Source organism: Geotrypetes seraphini, chromosome 8 (genome assembly GCF_902459505.1).
Source record: "Geotrypetes seraphini chromosome 8, aGeoSer1.1, whole genome shotgun sequence".
Classification (NCBI taxonomy): domain Eukaryota; kingdom Metazoa; phylum Chordata; class Amphibia; order Gymnophiona; family Dermophiidae; genus Geotrypetes; species Geotrypetes seraphini.
Window position 1 is genome coordinate 69,882,430 of NC_047091.1, and position 26,793 is coordinate 69,909,222.

At 45.5% G+C, this 26,793-nt stretch overlaps 1 protein-coding gene across 2 annotated transcripts in view; it reads left to right on the forward strand.

Annotated features, from left to right (window-relative positions):
• The window catches only part of LOC117365396 (solute carrier family 22 member 6-A-like), a 71,073-nt gene that overhangs the window by 23,321 nt on the left and 20,959 nt on the right, over positions 1-26,793 (forward strand). Inside the window, exon 2 of one of the 2 annotated variants that reach the window (XM_033955794.1) lies at positions 18,361-18,460. In XM_033955794.1, the coding sequence (XP_033811685.1) occupies positions 18,458-18,460 (3 nt within the window). In that variant the 5' untranslated portion in view covers positions 18,361-18,457. Of the gene's footprint in view, positions 1-18,360; positions 18,461-25,084; positions 25,531-26,793 lie in introns of those variants that run through there. The other variant, XM_033955793.1, reaches the window with a different exon arrangement.

Sequence of the window (26,793 nt, forward strand, 5' to 3'; positions counted from 1 at the left end):
TCTTCTTCCAGCAACAAGTTCCAGAGCCTAACTATACACTGAGGGCATTGACCCTAACATGTACAAAATATGTGGGCGGTAAGAGCTCATGCGGTGCTGGGTTAGTGTGTGGGCCCTTAACATGTACAAAATATGTGTCGGTAAGAGCTCATGTGGTGCTATTTTTAATGAGCTAATTGTACAAGGCCATTAAAGTAATTCTGGAAGTAGAAAATCAGCCAATTTTGGGGCATGGCACAAATGGCCTTACTGTGCAGGACAGACCAGTGTAAGAAGCTCACTAAAGCCACTTTTGCCGTGGCTTTAGTAAAAGGACCCTTTTAAAAGCGTAATCAAATGACTCATGGTTACTCGTTCTATTCTACTCAGGAATTTACAGACCTCTCATATCTCCCCTCAGTTGTTTCTTCTCCAAGCTGAAGAGCCCTAACCCCTTCCCCATTTGACAGCTGTTCCATCCTCTTAATCATGTGTACCTTTTCAAATTCCACAGAATGACTATGATTATGATTGTAGAGAACCCTACAAGAGGCAATGATCCGCAAACAATCACAGGCAGCAAAACACAAAGCAGCCCAACCAAAATAGCGGGTATATGGTTTATTAAATTCCAGTACCCGACATGGCCATGTTTTGCCTTAAAGGTGTTTAGAGCTTATTGCCTGTACACACCCATGAAAACGCTGCAATATTTGTATCCATTTTCTACGTCTCTTAGCCATTTTTCATGCATGTTCCTTTATTACACTTCCCCCTCTGAATCCGTAGTTTCAGCATGTGCGGATTTGGTTATTCACAATTTTTTTTTTTTTTGGGGGGGGGAAAGCTTCGTTTCGGACCTTCCCCACCTCCCTCCTGCCTTCCTTCTGGCTTCCCGGTCTTATCTGGTGGTCTAATGGGCTTTCGGGGCAGGAGCAATCTTCCTACGCTCCTGCCCCATGCAGATCGCCAATGGGAAATGGCTGCCGTAGTCTCTCGAGAGACTATGGGAACTCCCCACAGCCATTTCCTAATGGCTATCTGCACGGGGCAGGAGCATAGGAAGATCACTCCTGCCCCGAAAACCAGCTAGACCACCAGGTAAGGCCAGGATGCTGGGGGGAAGACAAAAATAGGGGGGGGGGGTTCCCTCCACCCCAAAAAAAAAATCGCGATTATGTGAAACCGCGAGTAGGGAAACCGCGAATGGGGAGGGGGAAGTGTATTGCAATTCTCTTTATTTGGGAGTTACTAAAGTGAAGATGAGGGCACTTCAGATGTTAGTTAACTATGCAGCAAGATTGATTACTGGGGTTTCAAGAATGACTCATATAACTCCAACGTTGAAACAGCTGCACTGGTTACCTATGCAGCAGAGAGTACAGTTTAAGATTCTCTCAATCATACAGCAAACCTTATATCACGTTTCCCCAAGGGCACTAAAGGAGTTTTTTTGAAATCTATGAACCCAGAAAATATCTGAGATCTGAAAATGGTATGAAGCTGAATTTGGAGGGTAAGATGTTAGTCTCTCATGTTAAGATTGAGGCAAAAATGCTGTCTGTAGCAGGTGCCAAGCTTTGGAATGCGCTGTCTGGTATTCTGCGATTTTGTGATGGGAGACTGACTTTTAAGAAAATATTGAAAACACAATTATTTGTTAATGCCTTCATGTGCTAATGCTATTTGCTGCTGAAGCCTTACCTTCCTGTAAATATTTTTATGGGATTTTGTCTTTCCATCTTGTTGAATGAATTTGAAAGAAGGTTTTAAGAGCATAAGAACATAAGCAATGCCTCTGCTGGGTCAGATCTGAGGTCCATCGTGCCCAGCAGTCCGCTCACGCGGCGGCCCAACAGGTCCAGGACCTGCGCAGTAATCCTCTATCTGTACCCCTCTATCCCATTTTCCAGCGGGAAATTGTCCAATCCTTTCTTAAACCCCAGTACCGTACTCTGCCCTATTACGTCCTCTGGAAGCGCATTCCAGGTGTCCACCACACGTTTAGTAAAGAAGAACTTCCTAGTATTTGTTTTGAATCTGTCCCCTTTCAACTTTTCTGAATGCCCTCTTGTTCTTTTATTGTTCGAAAGTTTGAAGAATCTGTCCCTCTCTACTCTCTCTATTCTCTTCATGATCTTGTAAGTCTCTATCATATCCCCTCTAAGTCTCCTCTTCTCCAGGGAATAGAGACCCAGTTTCTCCAATCTCTCAGCATATGAAAGGTTTTCCATACCCTTTATAAGACGTGTCGCCCTCCTCTGAACCCTCTCGAGTAACGCCATGTCCTTCTTAAGGTACTTCGACCAATATTGGACGCAGTACTCCAGATGTGGACGCACCATTGCCCGATACAACGGCAGGATAACTTCTTTCGTTCTAGTTGTAATACCCTTCTTGATTATACCTAGCATCCTATTTGCTCTCTTAGCGGCCGCTGCGCACTGTGCCGTCGGCTTCATTGTCATGTCCACCATTACCCCTAATAATGATACTGTTAGTTAATGTTTTCATTATGTTTGTTCTGTCAAAACATGTTTTAGTATTTTTAATATGTATGCATGTAATTTTGTAAACCGCATAGTTTTTATGTGGTATATAAAATTTTAAATAAATACTAATTAGTTCAAGGCAATTTACACATTTTAACTATTTGACACATTTTAAGTATTTATTATCATTTATTTAATTGATATTAATTGTGTATGTTTATAATTTTATATTTTATTATGATCTGTAATTTTTCATGTTTATACTACAGGTTTGACTCCTGATGCAGTCTTAGGGTGAAAAGTGGCCATGCTGGACTTTAATAAACCGTATACTCCCTATTTCTGTTGATTTTGCTTCATGTTTTCCTGCCTATGATCGTGATTGTACAGTTTAGTTATCAAAATCTTGGAGGGTGAAGCTGATAGGCTACAGAAATGAAAGGGAGAGCATAAGGTTGAAGGTTTACCTAGAGTCCCAATATTCTTGCACCAGCCTTGGCTTGGTCAGCCCTTATATACAGTACGTGCATGAAGTCAGATAAATGCAGTCATTTCTTCAAACAGTCAAAACTACAGACAGAATTATAATCAGTAGCCTTCACAGTGGCCACCTTTGATGTGAAATATCTTCTTGCAGTAATAGGAGCACCCGCCATCCTGGGGAGAATCACAATTCCGGAGCCTTCCATGCTTCTGAACTAGAACTGCAATGTGGTCTGCCCTGCGGAGGACTGAAAAATAAAAGCAAGAAACAAAAGCATGCCAATCAATAACTAGTTAAAACTAGTATTGTAACAATTCCTGACTATAAGAACAACAAATATGCTCTGTCCAGTTGATTTTCAGCTGGCGGCTGGCAGCATGGTGATTGCCTACTGCCAGCACTGACCCTAGATATTCAGTGTCAGGCAGTTTCCAGTGAGCAGTATTGAATATCCTGGCCTTCGCTGGCTGGCCAGTGTATTCCTGGTCGAGTTAATATTCCACACTAAATGGGTATCGGCTAGCACAGTGTACCATGTTTCCCCGAAAATAAGACAGTGTACTGATGACATCATCAGTAATGCGGCACACAGAAGGCCCCAGTGAGAAGGCCGCAAAGCAGCCTGTGAATGCTGCTGGCCCAACGCTCCTCTGCTGGAAGGTATTTATGGTCGCAGTCGGTGGGGATCGGTTGGGAGGGAAGAATGGAGGGTCAGCGGAGATTCGGCAGTTCGGCTGTAGGGCGGGTGAAGCACAGCTGCCTACGATTAGGGCTTATTTTCGGGGGTAGGGCTTATTTTCGGGGAAACACTGTATTGTAAACTGTGTGCCTCCTGAGATTTCAGGTGCGCTGCGAGACGCTGGGGAGGAGGAGAGGCGCCTGCTGACTGCCTACAGGATGTGCCTCTTGCGGCGAGAAGCACATCCTGTAGGCAATCAGCCAGCGCCGGCACCTCCCCTCTCCATGCGTCTTCCCTGCCAGCACTCCCCCCCGCCCCCGGCAGCTCAGGGCCCATCTGGAAGGCTTTCGCGCATGCGTGGATGTTGATGCGATGACATCACGCATGTGCATGACATCATCATGTCGACATCCGCGCACTTCCAGATGCCTCAAGCCGCGGCTACTACATTTAGTGTGCCGCAGCTTGACGAAGTTCACGGGATACTGAGCTGGCACATAAAGATATGATCATATAAATAGTTGTTCTATTTATGCCTGGTCAGTGCTGAATATCGGGGCATAACTGTGACCCATCCTGAAATGTCTCTAGAGACCCCTAAAATTGCTAACTTGCAGTTATGTGCTAACTATAAATATTCATTGGAAATAACCTTCATATATATAGGCTTTAAATGTTTATTTGCGATGCCCTAGGCACATAAAATTGCATAAAATCATGTTTTTGCATAAAATCTATGTTATATAAGCTTAAAATATTGGAAGTTGGAAAGAATGCCATACTCTGCATGCTTTCCCTACTTATTCACATGTAGTTTATAGCTACTCCTGAATAAAATTCAGATACTGGATGTTTAGTACAGCTTAAAAAGAATACTGCTCCTCCTGTATGAGCACCATTCTTTAAAAACATCCACGAGTCACGTAACAAGGACCTACCTAGGAAACCACAGCACCAAACACTACAATGTGTTCTAGAACATCAATAAACCTATTGGAAAACTAAATAAGCCAGATTAGTACAGATCCATCCTGCACAGTTAATGCTAGCAGAAAACCCATGTTCCAAAGTAGGGAGAACGAGAGGGCACTCTCTAAAATTGAAAGGGGATAGATTCCGTACAAATGTAAGGAAGTTCTTCTTCACCCAGAGACTGGTAGAAAACTGGAACGCTCTTCCAGAGTCTGTCATAGGGGAAAACACCCTCCAGGGATTCTGGACAAGTTCCTACTGAACCGGAACGTGCTCAGGTAGGGCTAGTCTCAGTTAGGGCACTGATCTTTGATCAGAGGGCCGCCGCATGAGCGGACTGCTGGGCACGATGGACCACTGGTCTGACCCAGCAGCGGCAATTCTTACGTTCTTATGTTCAAATTCATGTGTGCAGAACACAGACAGACCCTCACACAGTATAGACTAACTAACCACAAATTAAAAATAGAAACACACAGAAAAATATTAAATGGAATTCCCAAGAAGCCACAATGCAACACCAGAGGAAGAGAAAAAGTGATATCCCCCTGTACTGTGCAAAATATAAAGATAGTAGGTATAAATTTCAAAAACTGACATATTAGAATCACTACATTGTGGATCTCTCCCTCCCTCTCATACACTCCCATGCTGAACATCTCTCTCCCTCCCTTGCACCCTTGGTCCAACATCTCTCTTCTCCCTTTCCCCATGCAGCATTCTTTCCCTTTCTCTGCCATGCCCAGCACTGCTGCCTCTCTCCCACTATCCTATTAATCCACAAAAGTAGAGAAGTCTCACGAGGCTGCCCCTGAAGTCTCAGCAGCCATTTGGAACCTTTTCGGACCAACAGCGCTCTAACAGCATCAGAGGCAGGAAAGAGTCAGGCTCTTTCCTGCTCCCCCAAAAAGCCACTAGACCACCAGGGATGATAAGGTACAGCACAGGGGGAGTCAAGTCGGCATTGAGGGAGGGTGCCTTGGGTCCCTATTGCCATGGTATTACTGTAGCAGCGGTTTCTGTTCCTGTGGCACTATCATGGAACAACCAACCGTTGCCTCAGTAATACTGGGCAAACCCGGCAATAGGTTCCCATTACCATAGGAATTCCCATGGTAACCTCGGAATTCCCGCAGTAACAGTAACCGTATCACTCTCTAATTTACATGTGATATGTACATTATCAAACTGGGTGGGCCTCTCACGTCATACAGCGTTTGTATCTGATCAGCATAGAAGATCACTTTCCAAGTGACTCCTAATTGAGAAAGATGAAAAATCCAGGCCTCTGTGGATGCTGAGAGGCTAATTTTATAAATGAACCTGCAGCTGCCTGCTATAAATTTAGTGAAGACTAGAATGACCTGAAGCCACAGAAACATAGAAACATGCCGGTAGATAAAGGCCAAATGGCCCACCCAGTCTGCCCAATCACAGCATCCACTATCTCCTTCTTTGACATATGTTATCATTTGCTAGCCCTCAAATTTGGAATGTCTTGCCGGCTGAACTTTGAAGATGTCTGATATGTTTGAGTTTAGGAGAAAGTTGAAGGTTTTGAAACAATCTTCTCTGCTGTATGATATGGTCAAACTCATAATATGTTGTCACTTGTGATTGGTTTTATGAGTGCAATTAATTCAAGTCGCTGCTACTTCTACTTGATGTATTTATTGGTTGTACTCCTGTATGTCTTGTATTTATAAAGATTATATTGTGTTTTTTGGATTGGCAGGAAACAAATATGCAAGGGATCTTCAAAATGTTTCTGCACTTTTGGCAATTTGGGCTTGGAGGATGAGATGTACGGCATCGGCATCTATGAGACAAACTTCTTGTATTTTTTGTTACATAGAGCAGTTTAGACCCCAGTTCGTTTACAGAAATTAGACAGCTCTAAGTCTAATAGATGCTGGCACTGTCATCTCGAATTTGGGACATTTGGGCAGCCAGAATCCATGCAAGTCTTATACCCTTAATGGTGAGATCCTAGCAAAAACGGTAGCAGAACGAGACTTGGGGGTAATCGTCAGTGAGGACATGAAGTCTGCCAATCAAGTGGAGCAGGCTTCGTCCAAGGCAAGACAAATCATGGGCTGCATACGAAGGGGTTTCGTCAGTCGTAAGGCGGAAGTCATTATGCCATTGTATAGATCCATGGTGAGGCCCCACCTGGAATACTGTGTGCAATTCTGGAGGCCGCATTATCGCAAGGATGTGCTGAGACTGGAGTCGGTGCAAAGAATGGCCACCCGGATGGTCTCGGGACTCAAGGATCTACCATACGAAAAACGGCTTGACAAATTACAGCTATACTCGCTCGAGGAGCGCAGAGAGAGGGGGGGACATGATCGAGACGTTCAAGTATCTTACGGGCCGCATCGAGGCGGAGGAAGATATCTTCTTTTTCAAGGGTCCCACGACAACAAGAGGGCATCCGTTGAAAATCAGGGGCGGGAAACTACGAGGTGACACCAGGAAATTCTTTTTCACTGAAAGAGTGGTTGATCGCTGGAATAGTCTTCCACTACAGGTGATTGAGGCCAGCAGCGTGCCTGATTTTAAGGCCAAATGGGATCGGCACATGGGATCTATTCACAGGGCAAAGGTAGGGGAGGGACATTAAGGTGGGCAGACTAGATGGGCCGTGGGCCCTTATCTGCCGTCTATTTCTATGTTTCTATGTATTTAATATTCTATTGTCCATTGATACTTAGGGCTCCTTTTACGAAGCTGCATTAGCGGTTAAACGCGTGTAATAGCATGTGCTAATTTGCTGGCCGCGCTAGCCGCTACCACCTTCTCTTGAGCAGGCGGTAGTTTTTCGGCTAGCGCACACTAAAAAGGTGCGTGCGATAAAGCCGCTAATGCGGCTTCGTAAAAGGAGCCCTTAGTTTTTGGAAATCCATTTGGGGCCAAGTGAATAATCTACTGGAAAATCCGGTGGCATTATCATATAACACTGTGTTATTTGGTACTTCCATGAGAGCCAAGAGTCAAATCTCTTCTAATAATAATAAATTCTTGCTCATCATGACAGGAGTTGTCATACAGCAAATTATGAAAAACTGGAAAAATTGGGATTGGCTGAATTATAATTTTGGGTAGAATTCGTTATACCAAATTTTTAAAATGGAACAGGTAATAGCCATACAGCATGGGCATTTTAAGAAATTTAGGGATGTTTGGGAGCCATTAACAAAATATTGTACAGAATGAATATTATTTTTTCCCTATGTTCATACACGTCCAAGGTGGGGAGGGGGGTGGGGATACTTTATGCTTTCATATGCTTAGAACAATTGTTGGATATAAGGGGGGGGGGAGGGATATTTGTTGTATAAGATTTTGATGGTATATTAAGTGAAGTTGAAGTGTAAAATGATTGTATTTTATGTTGCACTTATTGAAAGTTTTAAAAATGAATAAAGAATTTAAACACACACACACATACAAAAAAAAAATGTTACCGCACTTTTATTTTTGTAAACACTATTTATTAAACACCTCAAAAGTTTGGAGCCTAAACAGCTGTTAGACTTTGTAGAATCTAGGGAGGGCGCAGCATCTGTAACTTGACCAGAGGGCCACCGCGTGAGCGGACTTCTGGGCACGATGGACCACTGGTCTGACCCAGCAGCAGCAATTCTTATGTTCTTAAAGATATGTAACTTGTCATAATACCGGCTGTAGGACTAACGGGGTATTGCTGTTTTCTCGTTTGATTATTTGTATTTTATTTCCTGTTGTCCTCTCTCAAATTATTGTGGTCTATATAAATGAATGGATATTTTTTTCCTTTTTTTCTTTTCCTTTGGAACATAACATAAGAACATAAGAATTGCCGCTGCTGGGTCAGACCAGTGGTCCATCGTGCCCAGCAGTCTGCTCCCACGGCGGCCCCCAGGTCAAAGACCTGTGCCCTAACCAAGACCTGCCCTACCTGCGTTCGTTCTGGTTCAGCAGGAACTTGTCCAACCTTGTCTTGAATCCCTGGAGGGTGTTTTCCCCTATAACAGCCTCCGGAAGAGCGTTTCAGTTTTCTACCACTCTCTGGATGAAGAAGAACTTCCTTACGTTTGTACAGAATCTATCCCTTTTTAACTTTAGAGAGTGCCCTCTCGTTCTTTCTACCTTGGAGAGGGTGAACAACCTATCTTTATCTACCGAGTCTATTCCCTTCATTATCTTGAATGTTTCGATCATGTCCCCTCTCAGTCTCCGCTTTTCAAGGGAGAAGAGGCCCAGTTTCTCTAATCTCTCACTGTACGGCAACTCCTCCAGTCCCTGGATCCTCTCGAGTAGTACCGTGTCCTTCTTCATGTACGGCGACCAGTGTTGGATGCAGTATTCCAGGTGAGGGCGTACCATGGCCCGGTACAGCGGCATGATAACCTTTTCTGATTTGTTCATGATTCCTTTCTTAATTATTCCTAGCATTCACATTGTGCAGACGGCTTCATCGACTTGTCAACCAGTACTCCCAAGTCCCTTTCCTGGGGAGTCTCTCCAAGTACTGCCCCGGACATCTTGAATGGGATATTCATGAATGGGATTTTTGATACCGACATGCATTATGGATCTGATTCAAGTTGTAATTATTATATTTGATTGTTAATAAGAAATATATGATAAATAAAGAATAATTTTTTAAAAAACCCTCAAAAGCAAATTACATCACTTTTCCATATAATCACCCTGTTTTGCAATACATTTTCCCAGCATCCTAACACTTCTCCCATCCCAACTATTTTCTGCAAAAATATGAAAGTGCAGAAACATTTTGAAGAATCCTCATGTATTAAGTTAATATAAATGGGTCCAGTATTCACAGACTTTGTGCTCATAATTTGAGTGTTACCCTTGGTGACCTGTTAAATTGCAGCTAGCTGGCTATCCCTGAATATGCAATGGAAGATGACCAGTTATCTCCCCTTCTTTTTTTTCCTCCGTTGATTTGTTCTTTTCTTTCAAGATTGTAGTTCTCCCCCTCTTCCTATTGTTCCAGTTTAAGAACATAAGAACATAAGCAATGCCTCTGCTGGGTCAGACCTGAGGTCCATCGTGCCCAGCAGTCCGCTCACGCGGCGGCCCAACAGGTCCAGGACCTGTGCAGTAATCCTCTATCTATACCCCTCTATCCCCTTTTCCAGCAGGAAATTGTCCATTCCTTTCTTGAACCCTAGTATCGTACTCTGCCCTATTACGCTCTCTGGAAGCGCATTCCAGGTGTCCACCACAAGTTGGGTAAAGAAAAACTTCCTAGCAGTCGTTTTGAATCTGTCCCCTTTCAACTTTTCTGAATGCCCTCTTGTTCTTTTATTTTTCAAAAGTTTGAAGAATCTGTCCCTCTCTACTCTCTCTATGCCCTTCATGATCTTGTAAGTCTCTATCATATCCCCTCTAAGTCTCTTCTTCTCCAGGGAAAAGAGACCCAGTTTCTCCAATCTCTCAGCGTATGAAAGGTTTTCTATCCCCTTTATCAGACGCGTCGCTCTCCTTTGAACCCTCTCGAGTAACGCCATGTCCTTCTTAAGGTATGGCGACCAATATTGGACGCAGTACTCCAGTTTGTTTTAGTTTATTTTGTCTATTGTACTAATTGCCCCCTGTAACGTCTGTTTTTATTAAGTTAGTCAATGCCTTCTTATGTTTTTTTTTTTTTGTAATTCTTTATTTAAACACTGCGAAACAAGTACAACATGTACCATGATGGCACAACCTCACAATCAGAAATACAGTGTATACAGTAATAAACCCCCCCTCCACACAACATGTCCCCTTCCCATCCCACCCCTCCCCCTCCCCCCCCCACCCCCCTCTAAATTGCTCATTCCCCGGTATCTTCTATAACCCCCCCCCACACATGAAATAACAGATAGTAAGAAGTAACAGGACGAACTCCTATGAGTAAAACGAAGCAATGAATGTCCCTCTTCATACAAGCACCATCTAAAAATGCAATACAAGTTACTCAGATTTTCCCTCCATCTCTATGAACCTCCCCCATAAATCCTCAAATTGTTGCCTCTGGCGTGTAAGTAAAGCAGAAAGCCTAAATTTCTCACATACCCATCCCAATTTCACTCGCATCATCGCCACCGTAGGAATCGTGTGGCTCTTCCAAAGAGATGCCAGTACAAGTCTAGCAGCTGTAAAAGCCAGTCTAGCCAACCTGTCCTGCGTGGCCTCCACTATCCCAGGGAGTACCCCCAGCAACGCCGCCCCCGCTCCAAACGGTAGTTGACATTGCAAGAGACGCCCCACATATCGGAACACCTGAGTCCAATAGTCCACTAGGAGAGGACACTCCCACCACATATGAAAGAATGTACCCCTCAGACCACACCCTCTCCAACATTCCCCCGTACATGAGGCATTCATCTTTGCAAGCACCACCGGAGTAACATACCATCTCACCAGGAGCTTAAGAGCATTTTCAACCAGTTGTGGAGCCACCGCCACATGATGTATGCGCAGTGCTATTTGTTCCCATTCCTCAGTCGTGTAGATAATCCCCAAATCTACCTCCCAAGCCCGCATATATGACGTCTTCCGATCCGGGTCGGCCAGCAGTAATCGATACAATTGAGAAATGCAGCCCCTACGCACAGGGTCCCCCAACATTAACTCAAACCTCGAGCGCTTATATGCGGCAGGGTCTCCCACTTTAAATCGCATAATATAATCCTTCACCTGTAAATAGGGGAATATATCTCGCTGCTCCAAATGGAAAGAGGCCTGGACCTCAGGAAACCCCCGAATATGCTCCCCCTCCAACATCTGTCCAAACCATCTCAGCCCCCCTCGCTCCCATCTACAAAAGACTCCACCCTCCCTACCCGGAGCAAAGTCCTCCGCATACCGAATAGGCAAAAGATGGAGTCCCCGCATCTTACCCACCAGTTTTCTATAAGCCCCCTTCCAGATCCGAAGCGTCCATCGTATAAAAGGATTAGAGATAGAAGCAATATCCATCTCCCGCAAGCCCACCCACGGTAGGTAAGACATAGCCGGTATGCCCCTAGGGTCCCCCAATAGGCCCAGTTCCACCTGAACCCACAGTTTAGCTGGGTTCGCATGCCAGTCCACAACCGCCCTAAGCTGCGCCGCCCTATAGTACAGTTCCAAATTGGGTAGTCCCAATCCCCCCTCCTCCTTAAATTTGAACATGGCATATCTCGCCACCCGAGGACGCCTGCCCCTCCATATAAAATGCAAAAGCATCCTATGCCAACGAATAAAATAGGCCCTAGGGATTTCAACCGGAAGCACTTGAAATAGGTAAAGGAATCTGGGCAGGACCATCATACGCACCACCTCCATTCTGCCCATCCAGGAAAGGTACAGAGGGTCCCATCTATCCAGATCCCGTCGCACCATCTCTCCCAAAGGGAGGTAATTAAGGCGGAACAGGGTATCCCACTCCACCCCCAGCCATATCCCCAGGTATTTAATAGGGCCCGTCACCCACCGGAAGGGTACCCCCTTTTGCAGGTCCAGGGCCTCCGCCACTGGTACCGAAATATTCAAGATCTCCGTCTTAGACAGATTAGCTTTAAAGCCTGAAATCCGCCCATAGTCTCGCATCAAATCCCGCAGAGCCAAAAGCGACCTCTCCGACCCCTCCACTATGGCCAAAATATCATCCGCGAAAAGGGACAGTTTATGTTCCTCCCCCTGCACCCGCACCCCCTTCACAAGCCTAGACAGACGGATACTTTGAGCTAAAGGCTCGATCACCAAAGCAAACAACAGAGGAGAAAGCGGGCACCCCTGCCTCGTCCCTCGATGCAATTCAAAGGGCTTGGAGTAGACCCCATTAACTTTGACACATGCCATCGGGTTGTGGTATAACGTGAGAATCCAAGAAATAAAACGCGACCCGAAGCCCATCTGGCGCAGAACCGCCTCCATAAACGTCCAATCCACCCTGTCGAACGCCTTTTCGGCATCCACCGCCACCGCCACCCACGGAGATCCTGATCTACGAGCCTCCCACACCAAGTTCAACACCCGCCTAATACCATCAGCCGCCTGACGCCCCCCAATGAACCCCACCTGATCCGGGTGGATCAGGTCCGGCATATGAGTCGCCATCCTATCTGCCAGAATACGGGCCAGGATTTTGGTATCTATCCCTAATAGAGAGATAGGTCTATAGCTGCCACACAGGGACACATCTTTCCCTGGCTTAGGAAGTATCGTAATCCCTGCCAAGCGCATATAGAAAGGCAGACGCTCTCCCTCTTTCAGAGAATTAAATAATCTAGTTAGCAGGGGTGCAACCAGAGGAGAAAGTTTCTTATAGAACAGCCCTGTAAACCCGTCTAGTCCGGGGGACTTTCCCGGCTTCAAATGTCTAATAACATGTAACACCTCCTCCACCGTGATATCCCCCTCCAGCCCCAGTGCGTCCGAGCTAGATAGGGTAGGCAGTCCCAAATCCCTCAAATATGCTTGGCTCTCCACCTCCGAGCCCTTAAGCTCTGGGGTATAAAGCTCCTGGTAAAACTCCCTAAACCGCCGCTGAATGCCTACCTCATCAGTAATTACCGTACCATCGCGCTCCTTAATAGCCAAAATATTACTCCTAGACTGCTTCAGTTTGACCCTTTGAGCCAAAAGTTTGCTAGCCCGATTTCCCGATTCAAAATATTTAAGCTTCACTTTCTCAAGATTAAACTTAATCACCTCATCTTCCAGCTTCCCAAGGGCCATCCGGGTTTCCTGAAGCCGAAGCCTCAACTGCGGGTCCCCCTGTCCCCTCTTATGTTGATCCACCAGAGTGCGGAGCGTCTCCCGGAGCTGCAATTCCTCCTGCTGCCGGGATTTTTTCTTATAAGCAGCTATAGAAATCAATTCCCCCCTTAACACCCCTTTTAGACTTTCCCAGATCGTCATAGGGGAGAACTGATCCACATTGTTAAACTCTAAGAAATCATATATCCCCGCTTCCAACTTTTGCACTATTTTCGGATCTCCCAGCAGGGCATCGTTCAATCTCCAATACGTATCTCCCCCCCGAGGTCCTCCCCATTTCAGATCCACCCATAGCGGGGCATGGTCTGACCATCCAATGGTATCAATCTTGGTATCTATCACTCTGCCCCCCCACCCTTTATCCACACATACCAGATCAATGCGAGTGTATACCTCATGTACGGGGGAATAGAACGTGTAGTCCCGACCCATCCAATGTTGGACCCGCCACCCATCCTCCACATTAAGGACTTCCAGAAATCTCTTCAGACATTTTCTATCCTTCTTAAGTCTATCACCCCCCTTGCCCGTGGAATCCCACTCTGGATTAAGAACCAAATTAAAGTCCCCCCCCACCACCACAGGCCCCACCTTAACCGACAGGATTTTAGACAGGAGGAGATCAAAAAAGTGACCCTGTTGAGAATTAGGTGCATATAAATTAACCAATGTTACCCGAGTTCCATCAATAGTACCAGTCCAGATAAGCCACCTCCCACCTTCATCCCTCCATTCCTTGTCTGGGACCACCCGCAACTTATGGGAGAACAAAATCCCCACCCCCGCCTTTTTCCGCTCCACCCTATTGGAGGCCCAAACCCTCACTGGATATTCCCGAAACTGTACCAGCTTTTCCCCAGCTTTTACAAAATGAGTTTCTTGAACAAAACAGATATCAAAACGTAGGCGCTTAATTTCTTTCAACAACAATTGCCGTTTACGTGGCATGTTAAGCCCCTTAACATTCAAACTGCCCAATCTAAGCATATTATCCCCCCCATCCCCCACTAAAGACATCGCTCCCATCACCCCTGCCTCTCCCCCCATCTTCTCTCTATGTAATCCATTCCCCCCTCCTCCCAGTCCCACCCTCCCTCCCTCCTCTCCCCTCCTCCCCACCTCTCCCCTCCCCCCTCCCCACCAAACCCGCTCTCCCATTCTCCTCCCTCCCTCCAAGACTTCAAGTGACTTCACCTCCCCCCCATGTCACCTTCGTGATACCTCCCGTCCCCACATCCACACCTCATACTCACCACGTCCCCCCCCAAGCACTCCCCAGACCATCACCAGGCACACTCCCAAAGTCACCACTAACTCAACAGCAAAGTCCAGGACCCATTAACAGATAAGCTTCACCGCCCTCAGCCAGCCACTCAGGTGATCGGGGCCGCAGCTGCCCTCTGCTCGTCTGCTCCTCCCTCTTGTCGAACGCTCTGCCGTCCTCTCCGTCTCTGGGGCACCGCTTTCCACTGATACCGCTCCAACTTCTGCGCCGCCACTTTGCTCAAAACAGCATCTCCCATTTTCACCAGGCCCTCCTTCAGAAGCATCGCCTGCAGCTCCGCCACGGTCGTCACCCGCTTATGCACTCCATTGAAAGTAACCAGTAGACCAAACGGGAACAGCCATCTATATCTCAAGTTATTCTGCTTCAACACCTCCAGCAGCGGGCGAAACTCCCTCCTCTTCTGCAAAGTTATACTCGAGAGATCTTGAAATATCTCCACTTTCAAATTCTTCCAGGAGATAACACCCAAGTCTCTAGCTTTCTTCACCAGACGATCCTTATCGGGGAAGTGGTGGATACAAGCAATAATATCTCTCGGGTAATCCCCAGTCTTCGGACCCAGGGTTCGGTGCGCCCTATCCACTCTCAGGCCCCCAGTAGTGTTGTCAGGGGCCCCACCATCCGCCAGCAGGAACCGGCTGAGCTCCTGCACCACAGCCGCCGCGTCCCCATACTCAGCTGTTTCTGGGACTCCCCGGATCCGGACATTATTCCTTCGGGACCTATTTTCCAGGTCCTCCACTTGGGCACAGCAGTCTAGAAGATCTTTTTGGACTGCCTTCACCTGAGTTGTGAGTCCCTGAACCGTCTCTTCTTGCTCTCCCAAGCGTTTTTCATTGTCCTCCACTCTGCCCAGCAAGTCTGCAAAGTCCTGCCTTATCTCCTTTACGGCCTCTTTGATTTTACCCTTTACAGCCGCCACCTCCTCTTTAATTTCAGTGGCCCACAGTTTCAGGTCGGCTTTTGTCACAGCCGCCGCCGACCCAGCTCGCCGTAGCCTCGGGGAAGCACCGCGCTCAGACTCCTCTTCCGACGCGCTGTCTCCCGACTCGCGCGCGGACATGCCCGAGGTCCCGCGCACGTGGCGGAGGCCTCCCTGCTCACCGCCGCGCTCCGTCGCTCTGCCGGGCTCCACTCGTTTTTTTGTCGGCATCCCGCAAGAGCCCCAGGCTTCCCCCACACTCGTCCTACCTCGGGCGCACCGATTGCAGCGTCCCGCAACGGGAAAGTTTTTGCTCTTTAGAGAGGAGAGTCAGAGCAAAGTCCCTAACCCTCCATCTCGGATCGTGACGTCACCGGAAGTCATGCCTTCTTATGTTAAGGTATATTTCAGTTGATAATCATCTTTTATAATTTTTTCTGACACCAATGTATGATTTAAAGCTTGCTTGTATTTCTGAATTGATTGAATTTGCGCTCTATCCTTGTTTATAACAAGGACGATTAATGATGTTGTTTAGACATGTCTGTGTTATATGTGATAATCGTAGGGAAACAAGATTTTATGTATATGATACGGAAACCACATACCCTCTCTTCTACAAAGCCGCACTATCGGCTGCCGTGTGGTAACGGCCCCGAAGCCCATAGAGATTTAAAGAGCTTCAGGGCTGTTGCCGTGCGGCAGCCACTAACGCAGCTTTGTAGAAGAGGAGGCTAGTTGTATGTGGCATATCAATTTTAAAATAAATAAATATTTTATGCCTTTTAGCTAATGTACACTGCCTAGAAGTCTGATTAGGCGGTAAAACAAATTTTTTATAAACTTGGAAACTTGGAACACATAACCACGAGTTGGCTATCTCTGGGGGCATTCTGGGTCAAAGTTCTGCCCCTATATTCAGCTTTAACTGGGCAAGGTTAGTGCATAGATAAGTCTGTATAAATAGCTGTTCTATCTTTATGTGCTAGCAAATGCCTGGTTAGTGCCAGCGAAAACCTGGATATTAAGTGGATAATAAGTCCTTTAAATAAATATTCAATGCCGCTCGCCAAAAATAGCCTGGCATTGAATATCCAGATTTTCGCTGGCTGGGGCAGCAGGGATCACGGTGCCTGCAGCTGGCTGAAAATTGCCCAGACAGAATAGGGTTAATTGTTTGACCTGTCCACAAGTGAAAGAACCCAGATTATTCACCTGTAGATTGAAGAGGCATGCGGGGGTGGGAATGGGGGAAAGGGGAGAAGAGAGAGAGTGAAGAATGACCATGTCGTTTCGGTTATTACAAGCTACCTGGGCTGATTTTCCTAGGAAAGACAGCAGCTGAGAAAGCAGATACAAATCGTTGGGGAAACAAAGTCAAACTATTTGGCTGTAAGTGTAACTTGGGAGGGACGTAGGGAGTGCCCTACAAATGCTCCAGATGCTGCTTCTAATTGGCCCCAAAGCCAATATGGTTGTCTTGCCTCTTTGACCCTCCCATACTATGTAGGCAGACACGTAAGTTTTGCAGCAATAATTATTCCTGGGCTTTGCACGATGCCACGCAGAATGATTAATGTCCCTAACATTATCTCCACTCATCCATATAGCTTTTCTGCAGGATGGTTGTTGTGGAAGGATATCCAGGCAGCAAAAAGAGTTCATCAGAGTTGGTCAGAGGGCTATGGGCGGAGGGCGGATATAGGTGGAAAGGTGAGCTCCTCAATTGGTCAGAGGCTCTGTTGAGCATTGGCCATTTCCCAACCTGACCACTAGATGCTCCAACCAAGGTCTGGTTAATAACATAAACTTTAACTTATTTTCACAGAGGGGAAGTAATTAGTCCTGGGATAACTGCCTCAGCTGTTAACAACACTATTTTGCTTGGTCATTTTGTTGATTCATGCAAAGATGCAATGCTGAGGAAAGGTCCAGGATTCAACTGGCAGGATTGTAAAAGCCATCTATTAAACATGTGGCAATAAGAAATAAGTCAGCATAATACAACTGGAGAGCAATTGTGTGTTTAGATCTATTGAATGCTGACTCATGAGAAGAATGTCTCCTGACACTCTTCTGGGATACTGGGTCAGTACTGACTCGGAGAAGAGTGTATCCCCTAACACCATGCTGGACCCTGGTCAGTACTAGGTCAAAGAGAAGAGTGTCCCCTAACACCATACTAGGACACTAGGTCAGTACTAGATCAGAGGAGGGAATACTCTCTAACACAATGCTGGGATACTGGGTCAGTACTGGTTCGGAGGAAAGTGTATCCCTTAATACCATACTGGGTCAGTACAGATCAAAGGAAAGAATGTCCCCTAACACTGTGCTGGAACATTAGGTCAGTACTAGCTCAGAGGAGAGAATGACCCCTACCACCATGCTGAAGATTAACTCAGTACTGGTATAGAGGGGAAAGAATGTCCCCTAACACTATTTTGTGGCACTGGATCAGTACTGATGATGTCCTTATAATTCACTATACTGATCCTTTCTCACCTGATATCTTGGCTTTACAATCTACACTCACAGCAGTGTCAAAATGACTCTCTGCCAACCACATTGTTTCTAAATTACTCTAAAACACTTTGCTGTTGGGTCACTGGCTATCTTTCCATCCCAACTTTGGCCCCTTCCCTTGATGGATGCTCTTTACAACTGATTTCCCACTTCCAAATACTTATCATTTGAACTGCAGCTGCTCTTGTTAAATCTCGTTTCTTTGCACTGAGACAGTTCTGCTTGATTTGCACATTTTTGGTCCACTCTTTGCAGATCTCCATTGCGCTTGCTTTAGGAGTATCAAGGGTTATCATATGGCTCCAGAAAAAGGACGGACTGAGACATCCGGGTTTTACTTCCATTGAAAGCAATGGTAAGGCATTAAGAGTTCTTGGTTACGAATTGGTTGAACAGGTTTGTTTTAACTAGTTTTCTAAAGTTAAGAAGGGATGAGGCGTGCTTAATGATGTTACCCAGCCAACCGTTCTGTTGGGCAGCCTGGAAAGCAAGAGTTCTGCCCTGATATCTCTTGAATCGGCAGGTCTTTAATGTTGGGTGGCTAAATATGTGTACCCTGTGAGTAGGCCTGGTGGAACAGTCCAAGTTGAAGTGGGAAACCAGATATATGGGGACCAAACTTTGAATGGATTTGAAACACAGACAGGCAAATTTGAACAACACTCTTGCTTATGTTTATGTTTATTAAGAATTTGATATACCGCTCCTGCATTTTACTGACCTAAGCGGTTTACAATGAAACAATTAAATACAGAAAGAAACTCCATTGAACATATTCCGATAGGAAAGGTAGCGATAGAGATAGATACAAGATATATACACATCCTAACAAGTATCCCTTATGGGTGAAAACAAAAATTATAAAAATGACCGTATTTTTCGCTCCATAAGATGCACCTGACCATAAAACGCACCCTAGATTTAGAGGAGGAAAACAAGAAAAAAAAATTCTGAACCAAATTCCCCTTGCCAAGCTCTGTACCCTGTCCCCCCTCTGGTAGTCTAGTGGTAGGCTGGGACAGGCACAGGGCAAGCAGGACATATAAGGCATATGAGAACCCGGCAAAGGACCAATGCAGCAAACTCCAATTTACTCTGAACACTTGAGGTTAAGCACGAAAATGTTCTGGAACACCTTTTTTCCCCAAATGCTATCACCTATGGTTAACCGGGAGCCAAGCGTTGGAAAAAAAAAGTATATATAAACACAGAATACCTTACCGGATGAATTTTGAAAGGACAGAACTCTATACCCTTTACGATGGACAATTACCTCATGTCTATCCCACATTGGCTCCACCTTGGTAGGGAAGGGGAGCAAAGCAAAACAAGCCCATGCAGCAAAAGGACAAAACAGTAGGGTGAGCTCAGCCTCTTCTGTTTTGCCAAGTTCCTCTCCTCTCCCCACATGCCTCTTATCTCTGCGCAGCTCCCGCTCCCAGATGGCCATGATTACCCACGAGTGCTTGCAGTGGTGGATGAGCCACAGGGACAGTGTCTGCACGCTCTGTTGCGAGTTGCTTAGCTCCGAGTGCTTCTCCTCCAGTGCCACCTCGGAGAAGGCCGACATCCCCAGATAGTGGAGCTAAAAACACTGGCCGAGAAACACTGGTTGAGGACAGTTGCCGATATCCACCACCTTCACTGCCATAATCACTAGCACGACCATGGCCAGGCAATGGTCCCAAGCACCCGCAGCCCCTACTCCCTCCAGTGCGCATGCATGAGGCCTCCAAAGTGATTAAAAACAGGTTGGTTGGGGGGGGGGGTTGTGGCATTTGCTCCATAAGATACACCCTTATTTCCACCTACTTTTTGGGGGGGAAAAAAGAGCTTCTTATGGAGTGAAAAAATACGGTACTTTAAAAATAAATATATAGAAGTGTCCTTTTATTTTTTTTACTCATTGTACAACGCTTTGTACCTTAGGATAAGCATTTAATCAAAAACATGAATAAACTTGAATAAGGTGCTGAGGTCACTTGATAACAATGATCATAATATAATCCCTGGAATAAGATAACACATGAAATATAATATAACAGCATTTAACTTTAAAAAAAGGAGACTATGATTAATGTTACCAGACATGTCCTCTTTTTAGAGGACACTCCCAGACAGACTTTCCAAAACCCAGCATTTCTCCGGGTTTTGGAAAGCCCCTACCAATTCCGGCCACATCTAGAGAGCCTCTGAGCATGTGCGGATTATATCACACACATCTGCGGATGCTCCAGGCCCTTCAGACGTGGCTGGAGCTGGTTGTAGAAGAGAGGAGGCTTGCCAAGGGTGGGGCTGGGGGTGGAATGGGGCGGGGCTGGGGACGGAACAGGGTAGAGCAGTGTCCATGGTTTTCTTTTTCAAGATATGGTAACCCTAACTATGATCCAAAAAACTCGGATGTTGTGAAAAATCAATAATATTAAGAAAACACTTTCACAAGAAAAATGCACAATGTCTGATGGATAGAAGCAGCACAGCTCAGGCTTAATTACAAAATTCAATTAAAAAATAGGAGGAAAAAGCCTCAGACTGGGACCCTCCCACTGCCACAAGAGATGGTTAAAGGTGGTTAGGTGTTAACCTCATTGGCAAAAAACCTCCATTTTCGGTGCAAAGGATAAAAGCCTTGTGCGTTGCTGTTTTGTGCTAAAAGATAGAAGAAAAGACTTTCAACTTATCTTCTGGTTGATCGGTACACTTCTTGTGGCAGTGGGAGAGTCCCAGTCTGAGGCTTTTTCCTCCTATTTTTCAATTGCATTTTGTAATTAAGCCTGAGCTGTGCTGCTTCTATCCATCAGACATTGTGCATTTTTCTTGTGAAAGTGTTAACCCTAACTATGATAACATGAGGAGAATGGTAAAAAAGAAACTTAAGGAACAGCTGCAAAGGTCAAAAATTTACATCATACATGGAAGTCATTAAAAAATACCATCTTGGAAGCCCAGACAAGATATATTCCATGTATTAAAAAAGGAGGAAGGCATACCAAATAGCAGCCGGTGTGGTTAATGAGTGAGGTAAAGAAAGCTATTAGAGCCAAAAGAGAATCCTTCAGAAAATGGAAGAAGGATCAATCTGAAAATAATTATAAACAGCACAAGGAATGGCAAGTGAAATGCAAGGCACTAATAAGGAAAGCAAAGAGAGACCTTGAAAAGATTACACTGGAAGCAAAAACACACAGTAAAAGCTCTTTTTAGGAATATTAAAAGCAAGAAGCTGGGAAAAGAATTGGTTGGACCACTAGATGACCTAGGGATAAAAGGGACTTTCAGGGAAGACAAGTGGAGAGATTAAATGAATTCTTTGCTTTGGTCTTCACCATGGAAGATGTGAGGGAGTTACTAGTGCCAGTAATGGTATTCAATTCTGATGAACCAAAGAAACTCAATACTGTAATACTGGAAGATGTAATGGGTCAATTTAACAAACTGAACAGTAGCAAATCACCTGGACCAGATTATATACATCCCAGAGTGCTGATAGAATGATCTAGAAATGGGAATAACTAGTGAAATAATTAATCTTTTCCAGAGAATGGAAAATAGTAAAACCAGATGGCATAATTTGAGGTTGAGGGGTGATAGACTCAAAAGTAATGTTAGGAAATTCATCTTTACGGAGAGGGTGGTTGATAACTGGAATGCACTCCGAAAGGAGATGGTGGAGAGGAAAATTATGACAGAGTTCAAAAAAGCATGGGATGAACACAGAGGATCTCTAATCAGAAAATAATGCTATACTGTATATACTCAAATATCAGCTGATTTTTGGGCCAAAAAAAAATGGCCCATAAATAGGGGTCTCCACTTATATTCAGGTCAGTGCCCACCCTCCCCCCTCCTGGACCTGTTGCAGGTCTCTGCTGGGCCTGCTGTAATATCTAGTGGTCCAGCGGTGGGCCGAGACAGGAGGGATCCCTCCCGCCTCCTGTCCCAGCTGACTGTGACAATTTTTACCTCCCTCCTGCCTCCCATGCACACCTTAAAATTCCCTGGTGGTCCAGCGGTGAACCGAGCAGGAACAATCTTCCCACGTTCCTGCTCAGCAAAAAGTGGCTAGCTGAATGACTGCTGCAAGTTCTTGTGGGTGAGGCAGGAGAGAAGTAAAAATTGTCACAGTCAGCCAGGACAAGAGGCGGGAGGGATCCCTCCTGTCTCGTCCTATCGTGAGACTGCCAGGGAATTCAAAAGATATGTGGAGGAAGTGGGAGGGAAGTAAAAGTTTTTAGAGTTGGTGGGGACAGGATACAGGAGGGATCCCTCCCATCCTGGCCAACCGCTGGACCACCAGGTCTTACGACAGGCCCGTTGGAGGCCTGCAAGGTATCGGGAGGGAGGAAGAGAATACAGAGCAGAGCAGGAAGGGAGGGGGAACAGGGTGCAAAGCTTGGCAGGGCAGGAAGGGAGGGGGGCTGGGTGCAGAACCTGGCAAGGCAGGGGAGGGAGAGAGAAGGAGGGGATGGTGCACAGCGATGAGTGTGTAAGGGAAGAGAGAAGAAATGCTTCTTATGGATAGATGGGAATAGGGGAGAAGAAAGAGGGAAGAGATAGTACACATGGATAGATGGGAAGGGAATGGAAGACATAGAAAAGTAGATAGATTTTGAGAAGAAAGCAGAAAAATGGAGAAAAGTTGAATGTTAAAAGTTAATGCCAAAGATGGATGTAGGGCAGAAAGTGAAGGAGAGAAAAACAGCAAATGGATAGAAAGGCCCTGGAAACAGAGTTAAGAGCAGAGACAGAAGTAAGTGCAACCAGATTCTGGGAAAAGATGATTAGAAAAATTAAATCACTAGTCAACAAAGGTAGGAAAAATTATTTTATTTTCAATTTAGTGATTGAATTGTGTCAGTTTTAAGCATTTATATCTGCTGTCTATATTTTGCACTGTTCAGGAAAAAAATATTTTATTTCTATTTCTCTGGTGTACTCTGTGAAGAGTCTGCCATCTTAGGATTTGTGTATATTAATACTTTTAGTTTGTGGTCCTATATTTGCATAGGGGTTGTCTGTGTTCTGCATGTGTGACCAAGTCCAGGTATTCTGGTATGAATGAATGTTGAAAACCATACAGTGTAGTTTAATTTTGTGGTTAATCATTATGTTTTTTAAAATAAGATTATATTGTGTGTATACGGTATATGAAAAATGAATGGAAAAAATGGGGGTGGGGTCTGGGGCAGAGCTCGGGCAGGGTTGGGGCAGAGCTTTTGAGCATCTCCAATCATTTTGAAAAGTTGGCTCCTATGTAGCTAGGTACTTGGGACCTGGGTTGACCACTGTTGGAAACAGGATACTGGATGGACATTCAGTCTGTCCCAGTAAGGCAATTCTTATGTTCTTATGGTGGGACACTGATCCAGTATTGACTCAGAGGACAGTGTGCCCCCAAACCACAATGCTGAACACTGAGTCAGTACTGGTATAGAGAGGAGTGTCCCTTAATACTATTTTGGGACACTGAGTTAGATCAGGGTCAAATGGAAGAGTGTCTTTAACACTATGTTGGGATACAAGGTTGGTACTTGATCAGAGGGAAAAGTGTCCCCTAAGACTATTCTGGGACACCAGGTCAGAGGGAAAAGTGTCATAAGAACATAGGAATAGATTTACTGGGTCAGGCCAATGGTCCATCAAGCCCAGTTGCCCATTCTTGATGGCCAAGGAGTACCAACATTCCATGCTACCTATCCAGGGCAAGTATGGCTTACCCCATATCTTTCTCAATAACAGAAATTGTCCAAACCTTTCTTAAAACCAGATACAATATCCGCTCTTACCGCAACCTCTGGTAATGCGTTCCAGAACATAACTATTCTCTGAGTGACAAAAAATGTCCTCCTATCGATTTTAAAAGTATTTCCCTGCAACTTCATCGAGTGTCCCCCTAGTCTTTGTAATTTTTGATGGAGTGAAAAATCGATCCACTTGTACCTGTTCTACGCCACTCAGGATTTTGTAGACTTCAATCATATCTCCCCTCAGAGTTGTAGTTTGAGGATGATGCTCCTCCCAAAAAAATGTCACCAGTGCTAATGCTGAATTCTCCCTTGTTCCCACTGCCAATATAGCTTTCTTAGCTTTGATCACTATCCCCCTTCCTTCCCTGGAATAAATATGCAGAAAACCTATCTTAGGGGACACTATGCTGTGAAACTAAGTCAGCAGGCTCAGAGGAGCGAGGACCCTCTATCACCATGCAAGATATTGGGTCAATACTGACTTAGTTGAGAGAGTGATCGCTAACACCATACAGGAGAGAATGACCCTAGGACCAGTCAGGGACCCTGGATCAGTACCCTCTCAAAGGAGAGAGTGCCCCTTGATACAATGCTGAAACAGTCAGTAATATCTCAGAGGAGAGAATGACCCCCTATCATCATACTGGATACTTGCTCCGTGGAGAGAGTGTCCCCTAGCACCAGACAGGGACCCTAGCTTAGAACTGGCTCAAATGAGAGAGTGCCCCCTAATACTGTGCTGGACACAGGGTCAGTATTGGCTAAGAGGGAAGAATGATCTTTACCACAATGTTGGACCCTGGATTAATAGTGGGGTATTAGGGGTGTCTCAGACAGAAGAGTTAACCTTAACACTTTACTGGGACACTAGGTTAGTACTGGCTCAAATTATAATATTTTCTTTCTTATATATAAATCTTCTACAATTCCTCAGCACATAATGATCCACATTGAATGAAAACTGAGGGGCTATGTTATATTAATAAGAAAGAAAACTTGGAATGGGGGAAGGGAAAAAGCAAAACCAGAACCAAAGGATTTCAGAAGGTTGTGGCTCCTAACTCTTGAGGATCTATTAGGTATTATTACATTTATCCACTCAGCTCCACTTCCTTCCTATCCTTGCATAACTCTTGGTTCAAGAGTCAATCTTTAACCATCGGCTGAAGCGGTGCCTGCAGCAATGTGTATATAACCTGCAGAGGCAGCCAGAGGGGAAAACATCTGGAGACACTTTGCCTTCAGGAGACCCAGCAGGCAGAGAACATCATTATCGCAATCACACAAAATGGCTTTTGGAGATCTCTTGGAAAAAGTGGGTAGCATGGGACTCTTCCAGGTCATCTATATCTGCTTTCTCTCCATTCCGGTCCTCATGATCGCCAGCCACAATCTGGTCCAGAACTTCAGCGCAGCTATACCCGAGCATCACTGCCAGGCCAATATCCAGATGAACGGCACCCAGTCTAACTTCACGCGATATCTGGATCCACATGACCTGCTGAAGGTATCCATCCCCCTGGATGGAGAGCAGAGGCCAGAAAAATGCCTACGCTTCACCGACATACAGTGGCGATTATTGGAGGACAACAACACAGTTCTTGGGTTGAAGACAGAGCCCTGCCAGGATGGTTGGGTCTTCGATGACAGCATCTTTGCCTCCTCTATCGTCACTGAGGTAGGAGATGGAGGATAATCAGAACTAGGTTTAGTGTGTCTCAGGTGGGGAACAGAGCAAGTCAATCACTGGTCCAATCAGAACAGCCAAAATGAAAGCAGCCCCTGTTGGCCAAGCAGTTGATACACTATTTTTCCTGCCACTCTACTGATTCTCTTTCTTCTTCCCAAAGTTAAGACCTTCTTAATCATCAACCATCACTTGCAACCAGCCATCGGTACACAGGCTAGCAACACGGTCTTCCCATCACAGGGTACTTTTCATACTATACAACAAAGAATAGAGCAGACCAGCATGGAATGTCTGGATTTACATTTATTCGCCATAAGCAGATTTTTAAGAGCTGAAGATGAGTTTGTTTAGAGAATTTCTTCCATCAGACAGGTAAAAGCAAGGAATCACACTTGCTGGCAGTGGCATAGTAAAGGAGGTGTGTGTGTGTGTAGGGTCTGCCCTGGGTGCGATTTTCCTAAGGGCATGGCACCCCTCCTCCTCCCCTTGCCCCGCGCGCGCACCCCTTGCCTTCCCCTTACCTTTGTTATTTCCCTAGCGTGAGGTTGCTGCCCATGTCGGCATCGGTGCTCTCTCTGATGTCACTTCCCGGGACCCGTGCCTAGGAAGTGACGTCAAAGGGCGAGCTGACACCGACATGGGCATGCTGCTCACGCCGGAGAAGTTAAAAAGGCATGGGAAAAGGGAAGCGGGTGTGTGTGCAGCAGGGGGCGGTGAAGAGGGTGGAGGAAGGGCACCCCCGCCCCGGGCGACACTCACCCTTACTACGCCACTGCTTGCTGGTTCTTGAACAGCCCCTGATGCTGCCCTTATAAAGGCAAAACATGGCTGTGTTAGTTTAGAGAGTATTTTATTTTTAATTCTGCTTGTGGCAAAATACATTTAAGTTTAGACAATCCATGCTGGTCTGGATCATACGGATCACCTTTTTTAGCTACAGCAAGTCATGGTGAGCATTTGTTGAAATAATCCACCACTATCCATATAGGTGATGATGCTGAATACATGTGGACAGTACTGGCTGCCGCTGCCTTATGGAAAGTGAAATTCAGCTGCAATCCACATAGTTGAGGGATTTAAGTTAGGACAGCAATTTTTCTGGCCTAACTTAAACTGCATAACTATACAAATAGCAGCTGAATATCACTATTATCCCTATAGTTAGGCAGAATGCCTTCAAGCCTGCTGTTACACCAACCGTGGACAGCATAACTGCAGGGACCTAAATGCAGCTAGGATGTGCATAAACTT